Raw genomic sequence first — 19,166 nt, 5'->3', positions numbered from 1 at the left:
GCATGTTATTTAAACAGATGCTATAGGTCCATTGTTTATCTGGTATCTTTCTTATATAATTTCAATGTACTGTACAGTTTATTGTTTTAATAGTATATTGTTTTTAGACCAAAGCTATGCTATTTGTTTACCTGGCTGTGATCCTATAGATTACTGAGGCACTACATTGTCTCTCTGTATTATGATGTATGTGCTTACCATGCTTATTGTTAAGTCACTCTGGATAAGTCTGCTAAATGCCTAAATAGGCTCTATGCTGCACAGCAGCCATATTGGAAATAAATTGGGCTTCTTCCTTACTTCCTTCACAGGTCTTACCACTTATACTGATTAAGGCTCTGTTCCATTTATAGTAGCAAAGTGGTTCTCAAACGCTTTAATGTCAAATGGAAACCCCTCACGGAATCATAGGGGTCCCTGGACCACACTTTGAGACCCACTGGTGTATAGTGTTTCCAGTGAGCAAACACGCATGATATCAGCACCCTGACTTTGTTTGACCTGTCCAGAATGGAACACAACCTTAATTAGTATCATTGTTAACACCTGTGAAGGGAGTAAGGAAGAGGCACAATTACTTTACAATATGGCTGCTGTGCACAGAGCCTATTGGACATATCAGACAAGAACATCAACAATAGACACCAGACATAACAAGAAAGCAAACATACACCAGACTATAATGCATATTCAACAGGCTTCAGCCTTGATTAATTAATTAGCCTATTTACAGGTATTATTAACTAATGCATCCTTTTCCAATGTGTGACCTGATCATCACAATGGCCATCATAGTCTCTCCAGATTTGTGGACCATTTTGCTTGGTGTGGTAACTAAGTTAAATGGTAGAACTTCTTGCAGATATTATGTACTTTTTCCAGTCCAAAACATATAGCCTAGTCACTAGGCTGTATGTTTTGTACTGTTTTTGTAATGTTTTTTTTCCCTGTACTTTTACTTCTACTCCACTACATCTCAGAGGCACTATACTGATTTGAAAACTTAAGTTACTAGTTACTAGTACTAGTAAAAAAAAAACATACATTAGCCACTTTATCCCTATATACTTTAGATATTTGAAAATAGCCGATTTACAAAGCTCACAATGCATTGCAAAGTGACTTGTTGTGAGCTTGTCGATCTGCTATTTTCAAAAAAGATGTATATACATTTTGTGCAATAGGGCATTCTGTACACTTTAAGTATTAATATTTTGATGCCAATACTTTTACTCAAAGTAACATATTGAACACAGGCCTCTTACTTGTAACAGGGAATTTTATATTGTGGTATTTCTACTTTTTACTTAAAAGTAAAATATCTGAGTACTTCTTCCAGCACTGCAGATGATGACAAAAGCAAAGGCAGATGTAGTCAGATGAACATTTTGTAGATTTATTTCAGATGCCATTCATTTAAATACTCATCACTTCCCCCCCCCCCCTTAGTGATGTAGTGAAGCAGCCTGTTTCCTGTAGGAGGCGTCTTTGGACGAGACAGCAATAAAGTGGCGTTTCTCTTTTTATTATCCTGCACTTTCACACTGTTTGTGTTCAGTTTGGCTGGAAGAACGAGACCTTTTTATACAGGAGGCTTTTAGGTGCAAAACATCAGCACTGTGTTTCATTGTGGAAGATCATGAATCCCCTGTTTTTATCCACATTCATCCTTTATCTGGCAACCGTGGAGCTGAAACCCCGCAAAGGTAAGAGGAATATATACAATAATATGATTTATATGCTTATTATCTAGTAATAAGCATAGAACTACTATTATAACTTCCAAGGCGTTTGGGTTTCAAATAAAGAACAGCCTGTGATAGATTGTAGATTAAAGAGGTTTGTGTGTTTGCGTTTCTCTCACTTTCGGCCCAAAAGAAAAGAGTTTTAAAGTTGCTTTAAAGCAGCTGGTTCCCAAAATCTCAAGACCCAAAAAAGAAAGGTTTGATTATGTGTCTCCCCGCCTGGACCCAAAAGTAGTGAAATTAGCCGATCTACAAGCTCACGTGACGCGTTGTGAGCTTGTAGATCTGCAAATTATTTATGACATTTTATGGTATTTAAAAAAAAAAAGTTTTTCGTTCATGTTTTTTTATTTATAATTTTTTTAATGAAAAATAAATAGTGCATTTTTGGGTGGATTTATTCTTTATTTTTTTATTATGATAATTAAAAACAAAATGTTAGAAACGAAAAATAAGGGGATATTTACTCGCGACCCCATACAAATGGGTCCCGCGACCCAAACTTGAGTCCCGAGCCGCCGTTTGGAAAACAGTGCTTTAAAGGATGCATTCTATAAGTATTGATGCGTCTCTGCAGCCATCAGAACCGTTATGTTCAGGGCCGTTATGTTCATATTCTTGCAGATTATAACGGGACAAAGAACAGTGCTATTGTTTTCTTTGGCTCAGGGTGGCATGTGTTGGCTGTGACCAGTGGTGGAAAATGTACTCACATTTTTTTTACTTAAGTAAAAGTATCAATACTGCAATGTAGAAATACTCTGTTACAAGTAAAAGTCCGGAATTTAACATTTTAAAGTGTTGGTATCAAAATGTACTTAAAGTACCACAAGTAAAAGTACTCATTGTGCAGAATGTCCCATTACACAAGTTTAAAAAAATTAATTAAAAAAAATAGCAGATCTACAAGCTCACAATGCGTTGCGCATTGTGAGCTTGTAGATCTGCTATTTTCAGATGGCCGAAATGTATATAGGGCTGAAGTGGGTAATGCATGTTTTGTAAAAATCCACAAAGTAACTAGTAACTAAAGTTGTGAAATAATTGTAGTGGAGCAAAAGTATAATATTTAACTTTAAAATGTAGTGGAGTAGAAGTAAAAGTACTGAAAACTGGACATACTCAAGTAAAGTAAATAAGTAATAAGTAAAATACCTCAAAATTGTTCTTAAGTACAGTACTTGAGTAAATGTACTTAGTTACTTGCCACCACTGGGGCATGTGCTGGCTGTGTGGAGGTTGTCGGGGAGACAGAATCGTTTTAATCATTTCCACATCACTTCATCCAGAAACAACTTTGGCTTTCTTTTCTTTCTTTTTTTCCTCACGCCATGCTTCGTTGCTCCATCCATCCATATGCGTTATTATTTGTCAGATTATTGCTCATAATCATCACTAGCCCTCTTCATTTTGTTTATTTTCAGTGGTGGAAAAAGTACTCAAATGTTTTACGTAAGTAAAAGTATCAATACTGCAATGTAGAAGTACTCTGTTACAAGTAAAAAGTCCGGAATTCAAAATTTACTTGGTAAAAGTACAAACGTATTGGTATCAAAATGTACTTAAAGTACCAAAAGTAGGCCTACAGATATGTTTGAAAATAGCAGATCTACAGGCTCACAACGCGTCGCACGCGAGCCTGTAGATCTGCTATTTTCAAATAGCCTAGGTATAAAATAGGGCTGAAGTGGTTAATGTATTTTTTATAATTTAATAATTTATATCTGCAAAGTAACTGAAGTTTTAAAATAATTGTAGTGGAGTAAAAGCACAATATTTGCCTCTGAGATGTAGTGGAGTAGAAGTAAAAGTATTGACAATTGGAAATACTAGTTACTTTACACCACTGCTCATCATCATCACTAGCCCTGTTCATGTTGTTTATTTTTTTGTTGCAGGGTCGGGGGTCCTCTGCACGTTCAAAGACAAGACCTTCAGCCCAGGAGAGAGCTGGCATCCCTATCTGGAGCCCTTTGGGTTCATGTTCTGTATGCGCTGTGCGTGCACAGAGGTAGGCTCCAAGGATTTATTACAACATGTACTTTATCAGTGGTGGAAAAAGTAGTCAAATTTAAGTTTTACTTAAGTAAAAGTATCAATACTGCAATGTAGAAATACCCTGTTACAAGTAAACGTCCGGAATTCAAAATTTACTTGAATAAAAGTACAAAAGTATATTGGTATCAAAATGTACTTAAAAGTACCAAAAGCATAAAGTACTCATTATGCAGAATGTCCCGTTTCACAAGTTTTCAAATGTATGAAATGTATAAAAAATCTTTTGAAGATAGCAGATCTACAAGCTCACAATGCGTCTCATCGCGACACACTGTGAGCTTGTAGATCAGCTATTTTCAAATGGCCGAAATGTATATAGGGCTGTAGTGTATGTGTATGGGCTTAATGTATGTTTTGTAATAATAATCAAAATCTACAAAGTAACTAGTAACTAAAGTTTTCAAATAATTGTAGTGGAGTAAAAGCACAATATTTGCCTCTGAGATGTGTTGGAGTAGAAGTAAAAGTACTGAAATTGGAAATACTCCAGTAAAGCAAAAAATACCTCAAAATTGTACTTAAGTACAGTACTTGAGTAAATGTACTTGGTTACTTTACACCACTGAACTTTATTGTCTGACAATCATGAATATTATTATTATTCTAACGCTGTATTCCAGTGTCTGCAAAAAATAAGTATTTTCAGTGATTTGGTGGTGACTACTGTAACTTTGAACTTTGACATTGATGTGTGTTCTTGATGGGTGGAATTTGAAGTGTGTGTGTGTGTGTGTGTGTGTGTGTGTGTGTGTGTGTGTGTGCGTGTGTGCGTGTGTGCGTGTGTGTGTGCGTGTGTGCGTGTGTGTGTGTGTGTGTGTGTGTGTGTGTGTGTGTGTGTGTGTGTGTGTGTGTGTCTCTGTCTCTGTGTGTGTTTTAACAATGTGGTCATACTATCCCTGCTCCTCCAGACAGGTCATGTGAAATGTAACACCATCAAGTGTCCCACCGTGTCGTGTGAGAACCCGGTCAAGGACCCCCAGCAGTGCTGTCCCCGGTGCACAGGTACTGCAGAAGCCTGTACATTAATCCTTTAACTCTGAGTGTGTAGGCCTACATTCTGTTCTCTTTTGGGGGCAAATTACCCCAAAATAGCAGATCTACAGGCGTGGTGAGCAAGTTGATCAGCAGTTTTTGGTGAAGAGATGGGAAAAAGTACTGAGCCCTCAGGTCCAGTTGACTAAGTCTAGAGGGTTTAAGTGTTTATTATATGCTTTTCTATTCTATTTTGTTCTGTTCTTTTTTTTTTATTGTATAGTGCCAAATCACAAGTTGTCTCAAGACACTATTATTATTATATTGCACTATTGTTATACCTGCTATTGTTATTGCTGTAATCATAGTTTTTACCGTTGTTCTTGCTATCGCTTGTATCTCTCTCTCTCTCTCCAGGCCCGGCGCTAGCCAACAACGTCGGGGGGGGGGGGGGGGGTTGGGGGGGGCGGATGCGTACGTGCGGGGGGATTTTTTTTCAAATGTATTTATTTTTACCGACAGCAGCTGAAGTCCTTTTCATGTCTGTCTGTCTATCAGTCCCTCCTGGCACACACACAACACCACTAACCACTTTCTTAACACGCTGAGGAAGGCTTGATGCCGAAACGCTATTGATTAAAAAGTACCTGACGGTTTGTTTATTTAACTGGCAGTCTTGATTTAGGGGGCAAGATGGTCCGGTTGAGGGGGCGTTGCGTTGAGCAGGCCCTCACGCCCCTGTGACGCCGGGCCTGCCTCTCTCTTTCCCCCCCGACCCAGTCAAGGCAGATGGCCCACCCTAGAGTCTGGCTCTGCCTCAGGTTTCTTCCAGTTAAAGGGGGAGTTTTCTCTTTTCGTTGCCACCGTCTCAAAAAAATGCTTGCTCAGAGTAGGGGGCGGGGGGGGGGGGCTCTTTCGGGTGGAAACCTCATATGTCCAAAACTGTTACTTTTCAGGGTCCAAATTCAAAAAAGAGCAAAAGTAGCAGATCTACAAGCTCAAAACACATCGCTTCACGCCGCGGTGCGAGCTTGTAGATCTGCTACTTTTGATGCTTTTGTGTGATGCTGTAGTATGATCACGTAGGGGGTTAATTTACGAAAAAACACAAAAAGTTAGAATACGGAGATAAGAGGTTTCTGCCCGACAGCAACGTAAAGGGTCTTGAGGCAACTTGTTGTGATTTAGCACTAGAATGAAATGTAAATGAAATGAAATCTGATTAGCTGTGAACACATTTAGAGTTGTGGTGACTTTGTGTTCTTCAGATGAACCCAGGATCCCTGCAGGACTGAGAGCCTCGGTGAAGTCCTGCAGACACAATGGAACTGTCTACCAACCGGGGGAAACGTTCACCAAACACAACCTGTTCCCGTCCAGACAGACCAACCAGTGTGTCATGTGCACATGCTCTGTAAGTAGCCTCGTTCCCAGCCTTTTCTCATCTGTGAAGAGAAAAGCGTGGTCATGACCTAATGCAGAGAGTGTCTATGGGGGCGGGACTTCCGTCGCACGTATTTCCCCCGGAAACGATATTTTTCAACCAATCACAACACTTGTTTCATTCACGGAGAACATTAACAGATTTGTAAGCAGAGTGTAGAAGAGAGAGTAACGTCACACTTTGATCTCGCCACAAAGCGGGCTGCTATACGCTATAGTTCCAAACATTGGAACTATCTCATTGAGATTAGGCTGCCCTAGCGTGTCTGATATCTGGTCTAGAGGGGCGGGTTCAAAATCTCCGGAGAAAAAGTATGTGAGATCCCATTGGTTCACCGATCTGTCCGTCAGCCCCCGCCCCATGCCCCTCCTCCTCCCCCAATGTGCAGCATTGAGAGCCCTGACGTCACAACATTTGGAGCGACGCCCACTGCACTCTGGTTGGTTGGGGAAATGAAACGCTTCCTATTCCAGGAACGTCAACAGGCTGGTCCAGGCTCTTATTTTTGAGCAAAACGCGAAGGAAAATAAAAGCCTGGAGATCACGGCTACATTGAGATAGACAGAGCACTTCCGCATTCCATTCTTACAATGCAGATATCATAGTGATAGGGGCAGTTATGCAATGATCCACATCTATTCAATTCAAATATTTATTTTTTCAATTCAAAGGAGCTTTATTGGCATGAGGAAACATACGTTTACATTGCCAAAGCGAGTGTCAAAATATAATAAAAACAGTTGAAAATGGGGAAAGTATATACAGTTGGAGGGGGTACAGCATCGTGTAAACAGAGCTATGTCATTTTGCGTTGTTATATACATGTTGTTAGGGTATAAAGCTTTTTGAGACACATAGCAGCAATCTTTTGCAGTCACTTGGGACAAATAGCAGCATTTTTTCTCATTACTATTTAAATAGTATACAAAAAAAGCCTCATATTTAAAATGCGTTTAAAGGTAGCAGCTCTGTTTATATGTGCAGTAGGTCTAGAGGTCTACTCAGGACACTCGATGGTTAGTAGTCCTTAGGGTGGTTGTATTCCATTGGCTAACCTTCTTTTATTGCAGTTAACAAATCTTGCTGCTGTGTTCGCACATTTTTGTATTTTTCCCAGCTATTTACTGAGTTGCCGTGAATACATTAGCACTCAAAACGTGCTGCTATTTGTGCCCTTCTTTGATGAGTGCTGCTTGGGTTTGTACGAACTCCCCATTGCAGTTAGAACTGTAGACTCACTCCCAAGTCCCCAAGAGTGTCTGCTAAATGCCTAAATTGTACAAAGTTACCAACCCTCTCTCTCTCCGTTCGGCTGCGTGTTTAGCATGTCTCTTTACTTTGATTCATCTCCTTTCAGAATGGAAACATCTTCTGTGCTTTGAAAACATGCCAGTCGCTCACCTGTTCCTCGCCAGTGTCCGTTCCAGATACCTGCTGCTTGGTGTGCAAAGGTTGTCAAACTTTCACGTTGTTTCTCCTCCTTGCCAGTAGTGTAAAGTAACTAAGTACATGTACTCAAGTAGTGCTTCCAATATTATTATTTCCAATTTGCAGCACTTTTACTTCTACTCCACTACATCTCAGAGGCAAATCCACTACAATTATTTGAAAACTTTAGTTACTAGTTACTTTGTAGATTTTGATTATTACTACAAAACATACCACTGCAGCCCTATTTAAACTTTGGCTTTTTGAAAATAGACGATCTACAAGCCCACAACGCGTTGCGATGTGACGAGTTGTGAGCTTGTAGATCTGCTATTCCCCCCCCCAAAAAAAAACAATCATACATTTCAGACATAATATGTCTAAAATGTATTGAAAATTGTCACTACCCAGACTTTTACTTGTAACAGAGTATTTCTACATGGCAGTATTGCTACTTTTGCTTAAGTAAAACATTTGAGTACTTTTTTCCACCACTGCTCCTTAGCCGGGGGGCTGGTTCTACTTGACCTCTGACCTCACTAAATATATACACAGTACTTTTTACTGTAGTGTGCTGAACCCCATGCTGACCAAGTACTTGGAGAGGCTTAAAGTTTGGCCCCTGAACGCCATTCCTGAGTGTAACTGACTTAATAATGTCATATATTATACTATATTATAGGCCTCCTTCTTGCCAAGGTGTTGTCAGACAGAGCTGGGCGTTATATCGATATCATATCGTTGCTGTCGGGCAGAACCTCATATCTCCATATTTTATCCTTTTTTGTTTTTTCGATACTAGTCACAGTGTCGGTGGTGGAAAAAGTATATATTTTACTTACGTAAAAGTATCGCTACTGCAATTTAGAAATACTCCATTACAAGTAAAAGTCCGGAATTCAAATTTTACTTGAGTAAAATTACAAAAGTATTGGTATCAAAATGTACTTAAAGTACCCAAAGTAAAAGTACAAAAATGTTTGAAAATAGCAGATCTACAAGCTCACAACGCGTCGCAAGCTTGTAGATCGGCTATTTTCAAATAGCCTAGGTATAAAATAGGGCTAAAGTGGTTAATGTATGTTTTATAATATAATCATTTATATCTGAAAAGTAACTAAAGTTTTCAAATAATTGTAGTGGAGTAAAAATACCTCAAAATTGTACTTAAGTACATAAGTACAGTACTTGAGTAAATGTACTTAGTTACTTTACACCACTGCACAGCGTCATGCTATTTTTGACCTATTTTGGACATATGAGGTTTCCACCCGACAGAGACAACATGGATATTGTGATATTATGTAACTTGTAACTTAAAGGTTCTGTGAGTGATATTTTCTGGTTAAAACAAAAGGGTTTCTGTTAAAAGGTTTAAGCTAGCTATATTCCTTGGCTAATCATTGCTACAGAGCATAGCAGCATATATACTGTTCATGACATTAGTTCAAGAAGAGTATCAGTGCATTGTAGGCCTACATGAGATTAAGGTGCAGAGTATCGGCAAGTGTCAGGTTCAACCACATAGTCCACAAAAAGTAGCTTTTACTGGTATAATCCACAGGTAGGTCCATGAGGAAAGCAAAAGTCCAAGGCCAACCTGATGACAGGCGGTGGTCATGCCTCGTTCAACAATCTGATGGTAGCCGTTATGATTCCAACGGTGTTCTATACATCTTATATTGTTTTTTCCATTTTATTAGATGGAGGCAACAGTGGATCATCATCATCGGAGGATGGGAACCTGCAGCTGAACCGAGGCGTTGTAGGTCCTTCTGAATTTACCCCGTAATAATAGAGGTCTGTTACCCACTTAAAGGTGCTACAGTATATACAACATTCAGCCACTAGATGTCACACCGCTCTCCACATCGCAACAACACCGCTGTGGCATAAGGTTCCTTATTTCCCTGAGTAACGTTAATGTGTACACCGACGGACCTAACCAATGACAATGAACGGGAACACGAGTTCCCCATCTCCATGGCAACTGCGGAACTCTTAGTACAGCAAACAAAAAGAACATGTAAGATTACCCATGCAGGCACAAGACGCTGTTGGGTGGAGCATATTTTTGTCTTTGTCTCATCATTTTTGTTGACAGACGCAAAACTGCTTTTATGGTTAATTTTCACACTCTCAGAGTTGAATTAAGAAGGGGTTTCCCTTTAAGCCCAGTCCACACCAATTTCCTTCGCAACTTAACAAGTATCAAATTGCAACCGGTTGCGGCGGTCTGAAGTGACCCATTGCAGGTCGGTGTAGTTTTTGGGATTCTGTTGCAATTGGTTGCAGTCGCACATGGATTAAAGTTCTCAGTCGTCAAGACTGATTTCATGCTTCTATGGAAGCATGTCGCACACTGAAAATAGGCTATCTACAAGTGTACAACGCGTTGCGCTGCGACGTGTTGTAAACTTGCAGATAGCCTATTTTCGGTTATTTGTTATTTTAAGATTGAAGACCAGGGGCGTAGCCACGGGTGGGCATAGGTAGGCCTGGGCCCACCCACCTGGCTGTTGTGCCCACCCACTGCGCGCGCGTGCGTGAGTGCCCACCCACAAATGCCCAGGCCCAGCTACTGCCAGCGTTCTGGCTACGCCCCTGTTGAAGACTATTTGAAATGGTCAAACTAGCAATAGAATGCATGTTCAATCTTCCAGGAAATCCTAACGATCTCAGATATTTTATAAAAGCAAAGGTTAACCCTCTGGCTTCTGGCATTTTGTTTTAAAATACAAAATGACCATCCTTTTTTTGTCAGGGCTGCTGTGGCCGACTTTAGCATCAATCTGCACTTTCTTCGAACTGGATGGCGGTATGGCATATTATGCTAATTGTTTATGAAACACAGCGCTAGTGTGTGGGGTTGCTCCTGTTTCACACTGTTTCACAGATGGCATATTAGTACTTGGCCTAACGAAAACATTTCAGTCGTTTCAAACATTTCAGAAAAACGCCTTGGGGGAATTTCATGACATTTGGCACAAACGTCCGCTTATACTGTAACCGGTTCAAGGGTGAACTGGTTAGAAGTAGGTGGTCAAAGGTCACTGTGACCTCATAAAACATGACGTCCATTAAATTCCTTCAAAGTCTTCATTCACTACATTATAGGACAGGGACGGATGCGAAGGCATACAACCGCAATGCGATATTTCTAGTGTAATTGTCCGGATTCTTTATTGACGTGTATTGGAAATGAATTTCACTTAAAATACTTGGTGGTGTATAATTTAAATTTTTCATGGTATATCATTTCAACCATAACCCATTAAGACCTGAGGCCGATTCTACAAATGCCTTCTAAATCAGTAGTTCTCACACTTTCAAGATTTTTCAAAAATGTTCAAAAATAGCAGATGTACAAGCTCGCAGCCTAGCACGAAGTGACGCTCTGTGAGCTTGTATATCTGCTATTTTTGAATAGCCAACGGCAAAAATCTTAAATGACACAGACGCTTTCCCGGTTTTTAATGGGTTAGATTAGTACTGAAATATAAATTTAATCCAGCATAATCTCGCATCATATCATATTTGAAGTTTAAACAGTGAAGTGATGAACTGTGTTTTCTTTTGTCTGTCTCTCGCTCAACACACAAAGAGACATTCTGTAGATCAGTGCTCAGGAGGAGAGCCACTGAAGAGCCGCCCCGCCCCGGACCTTCCCCACCACCCCCACCCCCACCCAAACCACCACCCTCGCCCCCACCACCCCCACTACCACCACCACCACGGCGGCGGCAGCAGCTCGGCCGCGGTGCGGACCACCCCGCTCAGGGGCCTGAGGCTCAATAAACTCAACCTCAAAGGGGCTGCGGAGACCACCGTGAAGATACTGTTACAGAGGAAACACCAGCGAGGTGACGCTTCACTTTTTGTTGTTGTTCTGAACTGTACTACTAACTAGGGCCGCAACAGTTAAAGGGATAGTTCACCCCAACATTTTCTATCGATTAGACACGCCCATGGAGACACACAGAGATTTTTTTTGTTTTTGTCGCATTTTCTAAGCCAATAATTTGATGACCGGCAGCGGTTCCGGTAGGACACACAAAGAGTCTCCTTTGTGTGTCCTACCGGAACCGCTGCCTGCCGGTGCTTTAATCCAACTAATTGACTTTGTCGATTTAAAAATAATCGAGTTAGAAAAATAGCAACAATACCTGCTATTTTCAATTTTTTTTGTCCAAATAAATAATAAATTAAAAAAATAAAATAATAACAATAATACAGATTGACACAATATTAAGATGAGTTTTTCTCCCCCCGCCCCCTTTTTTCCATATCTTATAGCATGTATTTACAATGGGAAGACGTTTTCCCATGGAGACATGTGGCACCCGGTGCTGGGTAAGGTGTTGGAGTGCATCGTGTGCTCCTGTAACGACGGCATACAGGACTGCAAACGCATCAGCTGTCCCAGCCAGTACCCATGCCAACTGCCCGTTAAGTCACCGGGGAAGTGCTGCAAGGTTTGTCCAGGTAACAAACACAAACGGATGTTCTGTAAACATGACTATTTGTCATTATTAGAATTTTTTTTGCTTTTGGTAGAGAGCTTGCCTTTGGTAGAGAGCTTGCCTTTGGTAGAGAGCTTGCCTTTGGTAGAGAGCTTTGGTAGAGTGCTTGCCTTTGGTAGATGCTTGCCTTTGATAGAGCGCTTGCCTTTGGTAGAGCGCTTGCCTTTGGTAGAGCGCTTGCCTTTGGTAGAGCGCTTGCCTTTGCATCGCAAAAGGGGTGTCCTTTTTGGTGTTAAGCTTAGTGGGATTTTGTTGGACAAAATACAGACAGGTGCTATTTTATGGCGGTTTTTAAGGAGGGCAAGGAGTCACACTTTTTGATGTTTGTTGGTAGGGCATTCCACATTTTGGTGGCATAGCAGTAGAACGAATTTGACCCCATGTTCGTAACTAAGCATTATGAGTATCACTTGGGTTGGTGCGCTTGGCTTGGGCAAATAAAGTGCGATTGATTTAATACTTGGTTGTGTGCCGGCACTGAAAATAGCCGATCTTCAAGGTTCAAGGTTACTTTATTTTGTCTCCCTTGGGAGAAATTTCTCTTGGAGACAAGTACCAGCTGCGTACACATACACAATACAATACATTACAATTACAATACAGCACAAAAACAATAAGACACACTACTGTATGACACGTACAACCCTAACAGTCATTTAGGCCTATCACCCTCCAGCATAGCATATATATCACCCCAACCAACATACCTAGCAGTGTTGATTTTGACAGCGAATTTTGATTTAGTTTTAATCATAGTCTTTTTAATAAAATTCTGTTTAGTTTTAGTAATTTAGTCACCCGAAACGTTTTAGTTTTAGTCTAGTTTTAGAATCAATCTACAGTTGATTTAGTTGACTAAAATTTATTTTTGGCAGGCCTTGATGGCATCGAAATGATTTTCACTTAGCTGCATGCCGAAAATAGCCGATCTACAAGCTCACAACGCGTCGCGCTGCGACACGTTGTGACCTTATAGATCATCTATTTCCGGTCTGTGACACCCGCGCGCACCCATGATGACTTGTCTTAGTTCTTACTGGATCTCTTCCCCACTAGTCCCTCCAAAATATTTTAGTCTAGTTTTTATTTGTTGACGAAATTGTCAATATATTTAGTCATAGTTTTAGTCATCATAGCTTAGTTTTTCATCTAGTTTTCGTCAATGGAAAAGGGTAGTTGACAGACATTTTTCGTCATAGTTTTTTTTTTTGTCGACGAAATTAACACTGATACCTAGTGCATCAAGAGAAACACCTTAGCACCACCTCAAACCCTTTGACCTCGCTGTCTGCCCTCCATAAGGAGTCTATTGAAGAAGAACCTATTAAAGCTCCACACAGGGACCCTATTATCTCCTATACCTGACGGCAGTAACTCTTACTCAGGGTATAGTACACACAGAAAAATAAAGGTGCCAACATGGAACCCAAACCGGTTCTTCAGAGTGATGCCATAGATATAGAAGAACCATTTTTGGTTCCAGAATGAACCTTTCAGACCATTTATTTGAATGGTTCTGTAAAGAACCCAAACCCCTATCAACCGACTGACATGTGTTTGTCGAAAATAGCAGATCTTGTAGACTACACTAGAGGTGTAGTTCCAGACTCTATATGGCTTGTAGATCTGCTTTTCGATGAATGTCTGGCTATTTTTGATGAATGTCTGCCGATTAAGACATGGTTTAAGAATTCCTCAAATAACTGGATGCGGAACACGAAGAACCATTCACTAGATCAAATGGTTCTTTAGTAGTTGATGGTTCTTTGTGGAACCATATAGCCTTTTCAAATAACCATTTAAGAACAATTATTTTTCTGTGGGTACATGGGAGGTGGATCTTCAAACTCACACACTCACAACGGATGTGATTTTGTGTTTCTTAACGTTCAGCAGAGGTCAAAGCGGCCAGCAGCAGCAGCAGCGGCGGCAACCAGACCGGGTGCTATCCCGGGTATAAAAGCCACCTCCTGGCCGTCTACAAGGTGGAGTCGTCTCTGAAAGCACAGACACACGAGCCGGTGGTGAGGGTCATCGCCGTGGAGAGACAGAGCAACACGGAGCTGGAGGTACAGGTGTGGAAGGCTGTGGAGGGCACAGGAGGACAGACAGGTGGGTGTCATGATGAAGAATCAATGTCAAATGTGAAATTTATATTGTCATCTCTGTTGGGGTGGGTGGAAACCTCATATGTCCAAAACTCAGGATTCAAATTCAAATCTACAAGATCTACAAGCTCAAAACCTGGAAAACCAGGAAGCCTCATATGTCCAAAACTGTTACTTTTCAGGATTCAAATAAAAAAATATCAAAAGTTACTTTTCTGGTCAGAGTGAATTTCAGCACTTAAGCAGGAAACCGGGTTCAAATCCGGGGTAGAAGAGGAAAGTTACAACCCCATTAACCCTGGCGTCCATATTTTGGGCAAAGTTTAGAAATGTGTGAGTGTCTGTCAAAACTGTTCGGTTTATTTCTTTAATCGATTAATTAAATAAAAAAATAGTCAAACTTGTGAGCTTGTAGATCAGCTACTTTCGCTATTTGTCATACAAAGGAGTATAGAGGGCTTAAGTAGTTGAGAAAATGTCCGCCACACTTTTTTACAAATTGAACCCTGTTTTACACCAAATGTGATGTTTTGCGGGGTCTGGCTCGAGAGCTGTAGACCCTCAAAACGTCACCTTTAGTGGTAATAACAACATAAATATCTATGGGAGCATATGATCCAGTGTGCAGACTCTTTATTTTTCAGTTTTCATGTGTTTCTTCTGTCCAGCACATGGGCTTTTATCGCTTGGGATGTGCGTGCCTTTGTAAACTGTTTTATGACAAAGACCTTCCACCCTGGCCTGAGGGCCTTCATCTGAGCTTTCATTTGTGTGCAGGCGTTTTACAGTTGATGGAAGCTGGAGACATTCCAAAGAAAGATGTTATGGCCAATCCAGAAAACTATACTCTACTTACAACGGTCGATGAAGGTTTGTTTCTCTTGAAGAATAAGAATAAAGAGTCATATTTAAAGGTAGGGTAAGTGATATTTGTTTTGGTTAAAACAAAAACGTATTTTTTGTTAAAAGGTTAAAGCTCTATATTCTGATTGTAATTATTGCTATAGAGTGTTTGATCAATAACAGGGGTCTCACCTTTCAGGTGGGTTGCCAATTTCAGCCGATGATGAGAGAGCACCCATTTATCAGCTTCAATTTTATAGTGTTCCAGTTCCAATTTTGTCTGCTCATTTCTTTGTGTCATCACTTCCAATTTCACTTGTTTATTCTTTATCCTGTGTGAGTTCTCTATCCTGATTGGATCAAAATGGTATACGGACCTGAAAATGCATTTTCTGTTTACTAAAGAGCTGGAGAGACATGGAGACGCCTGTTACTGAACAAACACTCTATAGCAATGAGTACTATCAGAATATAGAGCTATTTAACACTCATTTGAACAAAACAATATCACTTAGCCCTACCTTTAACGTGCCATGTGCCAAATGAATTGAATTTCATTGAGTCTTTCCTGCTCGGTAATAAATTAAAAGTTTTGATTACGTTGTCTTTGCAGAGACTTGGAGAAAATTTCGTCAGGAGGGAGATAACCTTAGCGAAGTTCAAAGCACAGCGTGCGAAGACGGCATACGGGAGATCCTGAAGTTCTTGAACCCCAAGCAAACAGACGGACTGTGTTCCCCCTAAAATTCTGCTTCCCTCCCTCCACAAATCTGTTGTCACTAGAACAATCAGGTACGCCATTGACATACATACATATTTCACAAAGCATAAAGTAGAGAAATATTTTATAGGCAAGAGCTTTTATTTCTCTGTTGCACTTTGTTATTTTTTGTCCCGCATTTAATTGTGGAATATTGTCACTTATGGAAGGTGGTTAGAAGGTGACACAATACCCTGCCAGAGTTGATAAGGAAACCCCATTAGAAAATGGGTATATCCACTGTAATGTGACTGAGTCCACCATATGAGTCTTGTTTATTTTGTTTTATTATATTTACTATTGGTAAATGATTAATTTATGGCTGTGCTATTAGTAAACATATAGAGACCAATGCCAAAACCAGTATATGACATTAATTATCACATTGTATCAATTCTCCCATCTCTCAGGAGTGGCATCAAAACATAAATTGTCTCCTTTTACATTTGTTCACAAACAAACAAACACAAAATGTGTGACATTTTAAAGCAGCACTATGTAACCTTTTTAATTAACAAAATGTAGTTTATACAATCTGTATGGTAGAGTATGTTAATACAATATAACTTCTACAATTGGGGTGGTTGTATTTTGTCTCCCTGCTCTTCTATTGAGACATTTAGATCGTGTCAAAGGTCATGTCTCACCTAGACACAGGATCTGACATGAATTTTGACCTGATGGTCAAGATTCATTTATTCCCTGAGCAAGCAGGCAGGCTCTATTAGCTCAATGGTAAACATTTCAGCACATGTGCAGGAAACCGGGTTCAAATCCGGGGTAGAAGGGGAAAGTTACATAGTGTTGCTTTAAGGATTTACTTACTTACTTTATTTGTTTATTTGGTCAGGACAATGCACATGAATGAACACTAAGACATGATGCATTACATACACATGTTTAAGTGCCGGATTTAGCGGATGCTAATTCCCATCCGTAACAATGGTACAATAGTACAACAAAAGCTCAGTCTTTGAGGATGTAATGGACACAAAACACTGTACTGTACCATTACACAATCTATGATGTGTCCAGTACCAGAGAAAAACTCCACTTCAACCCAATTAAATCACCGATTTAGCTCAAAGTTATGTCCATCATACCTGTATCATTGTACAAAATGCAGGTGATTGTTGCTATAACTAGACATTATGTACAGCCATAAACACCACTGTTTGAAATATAATGTTTTTTTTTGTTTTTTAAAGGTACTTATGCAATTATCACCAATACAGTATTTATTGTAAATACAAACAGAAGATTTGTGGCATAATTTAAAGGATTGTGTTATTTCTTTGTATGAATTATGTATATATATCCGTGTGTGTATGAAAATGATTGCACTGCACAGTGAAGTAGTGAGTATCATTACATTTGGCACAGTGAGTGTTGTACAGTGGTGTTGCTGATGGCTTCACAACTTATCTGAATGCTAACGACATTATTGTCGCTGTCGGGCTAGCTTAGTCTCGTGAGCCAGATTGTTGCCTCCCACCATTTTACAAATGCTTCCGTCATACGGTCTGGAGCAACGGAAGCTCTGAAAATGATCAGAGGATAAAGCGAATGTGACGCCTCCTCCCCGCTTCCGTTTAGTCTTTACAGTCGTGTGTCCTAATATAAATCAAAATAATTGAATATATATACAGTATAGGTTGCCGCTTATTCGGGAGGTGTAGTTCCAGACTCTATATAACATTCAGGAGGTGTAGTTCCAGACTCTATAACATTCAGGAGGTGTAGTTCCAGACTCTATATAGCATTCAGGAGGTGTAGTTCCAGACTCTATATAACATTCAGGAGGTGTAGTTCCAGACTCTATATAACATTCAGGAGGTGTAGTTCCAGACTCTATATAGCATTCAGGAGGTGTAGTTCCAGACTCTATATAACATTCAGGAGGTGTAGTTCCAGACTCTATATAACATTCAGGAGGTGTACTTCCAGACTCTACAGTATATAAGATTCAGGAGGTGTAGTTCCAGACTCTACTGTATATAACATTCAGGAGGTGTAGTTCCAGACTCTATATAACATTCAGGAGGTGTAGTTCCAGACTCTACTGTATATAACATTCAGGAGGTGTAGTTCCAGACTCTATATAACATTCAGGAGGTGTAGTTCCAGACTCTACTGTATATAACATTCAGGAGGTGTAGTTCCAGACTCTATATAACATTCAGGAGGTGTAGTTCCAGACTCTACTGTATATAACATTCAGGAGGTGTAGTTCCAGACTCTATATAACATTCAGGAGGTGTAGTTCCAGACTCTAAATAACATTCAGGAGGTGTAGTTCCAGACTCTATATAACATTCAGGAGGTTTAGTTCCAGACTCTACTGTATATAACATTCAGGAGGTGTAGTTCCAGACTCTATATAGCATTCAGGACGTGTAGTTCCAGACTCTATATAACATTCAGGAGGTGTAGTTCCAGACTCTATATAACATTCAGGAGGTGTAGTTCCAGACTCTATATAACATTCAGGAGGTGTAGTTCCAGACTCTATATAACATTCAGGAGGTGTAGTTCCAGACTCTATATAACATTCAGGAGGTGTAGTTCCAGACTCTATATAACATTCAAGAGGTGTAGTTCCAGACTCTATATAACATTCAAGAGGTGTAGTTCCAGACTCTATATAGCATCCGGAGATTGTGGATTAGTTGTCTGGCTATGCGAGATTAAACAATAACTACATTGGATCCATTGGAACACAGATTCCTTTTTCCATTTCCTGAAAATAAACCGTCTTGGACATACAAGGTTGCCACCCGACAGCGACAATACGACAGCTAGCAGGGTGTGATTGTAAGTGTGTGTACTGTTTGGGGATATAAGCGAGTGTTTTTGCTTTTTATTATTTAAATATAAACCACTGTTACAGGATTTGCCCGCGATATTTCGATAGGTTTTGCAATATTTTACTATACACCAAATGACAACATGTTTTGTACTCAAGCTATGGCTCACATTCATAACTGCACTTTGTATTTCTGCTCACAATTTCCCCTCCATAAAATGTTATCAGTCTTTGATATAGATCACTTGTTTTTTTGCTTATTGTTTCTTCACTTGCGGCCTCATTGATATGCCTTGCCTGTACCGAGTGTTAGAAAATAATTTGCTGGGCTGTAACTTTTAGCACAGATCATTATGAAGGGTGTTTATGACAAGATGTCAATGTGGATAAGTGTGTTGCGATTTAGTGGCGCATTAAATTCATACCTTGGCCGATTGTCACCGCCGGATTAAGAGGTGATTCTTCAGACCACTGGGATC

General features: G+C 40.0%; 1 protein-coding gene across 7 annotated transcripts; it reads left to right on the top strand.

The window, feature by feature from the left end:
- Positions 1 to 1,543: 1,543 nt before the first annotated feature.
- chrdl2 (chordin-like 2) lies at positions 1,544 to 18,928 on the top strand. Of its 7 annotated transcripts, none has more exons than XR_013933560.1 (12): positions 1,544 to 1,706; positions 3,644 to 3,756; positions 4,712 to 4,805; positions 6,044 to 6,189; positions 7,577 to 7,670; positions 9,351 to 9,412; positions 11,252 to 11,510; positions 11,944 to 12,132; positions 14,064 to 14,282; positions 15,056 to 15,148; positions 15,735 to 17,236; positions 17,269 to 18,928. XR_013933560.1 is itself a non-coding variant. In XM_080434775.1 (11 exons), the coding sequence occupies exons 1-11, from the start codon at positions 1,640 to 1,642 to the stop codon at positions 15,863 to 15,865; spliced, it is 1,464 nt and encodes a 487-aa protein (XP_080290901.1). In that variant the 5' UTR covers positions 1,544 to 1,639; the 3' UTR covers positions 15,866 to 18,928. The 7 variants fall into 7 exon arrangements, 2 of the variants coding, with proteins under 2 accessions (XP_080290901.1, XP_080290900.1); XR_013933561.1 differs by having other exon boundaries at positions 15,735 to 17,651; positions 17,817 to 18,928; XR_013933562.1 differs by having other exon boundaries at positions 15,735 to 17,892; positions 18,139 to 18,928.
- The last annotated feature ends 238 nt before the right edge of the window (positions 18,929 to 19,166 follow it).

This window comes from Gymnoscopelus braueri (genome assembly GCF_963280865.1).
Source record: "Gymnoscopelus braueri genome assembly, chromosome: 8".
Classification (NCBI taxonomy): domain Eukaryota; kingdom Metazoa; phylum Chordata; class Actinopteri; order Myctophiformes; family Myctophidae; genus Gymnoscopelus; species Gymnoscopelus braueri.
The sequence above is the reverse complement of the archived record's forward strand: the minus strand, read 5'-3'. Positions and strand labels throughout refer to the sequence as shown.

Bases quoted from the DNA above. Each gene is read 5' to 3' on its own strand.
- chrdl2 (XM_080434774.1), top strand. From the start codon at position 1,640: ATGAATCCCCTGTTTTTATCCACATTCATCCTTTATCTGGCAACCGTG. The intron at 4,806-6,043 runs GTACTGCAGAAG...TGTGTTCTTCAG, and splicing joins GTGCTGTCCCCGGTGCACAG to ATGAACCCAGGATCCCTGCA. The intron at 15,149-15,734 runs GTTTGTTTCTCT...TTGTCTTTGCAG, and splicing joins ACTTACAACGGTCGATGAAG to AGACTTGGAGAAAATTTCGT.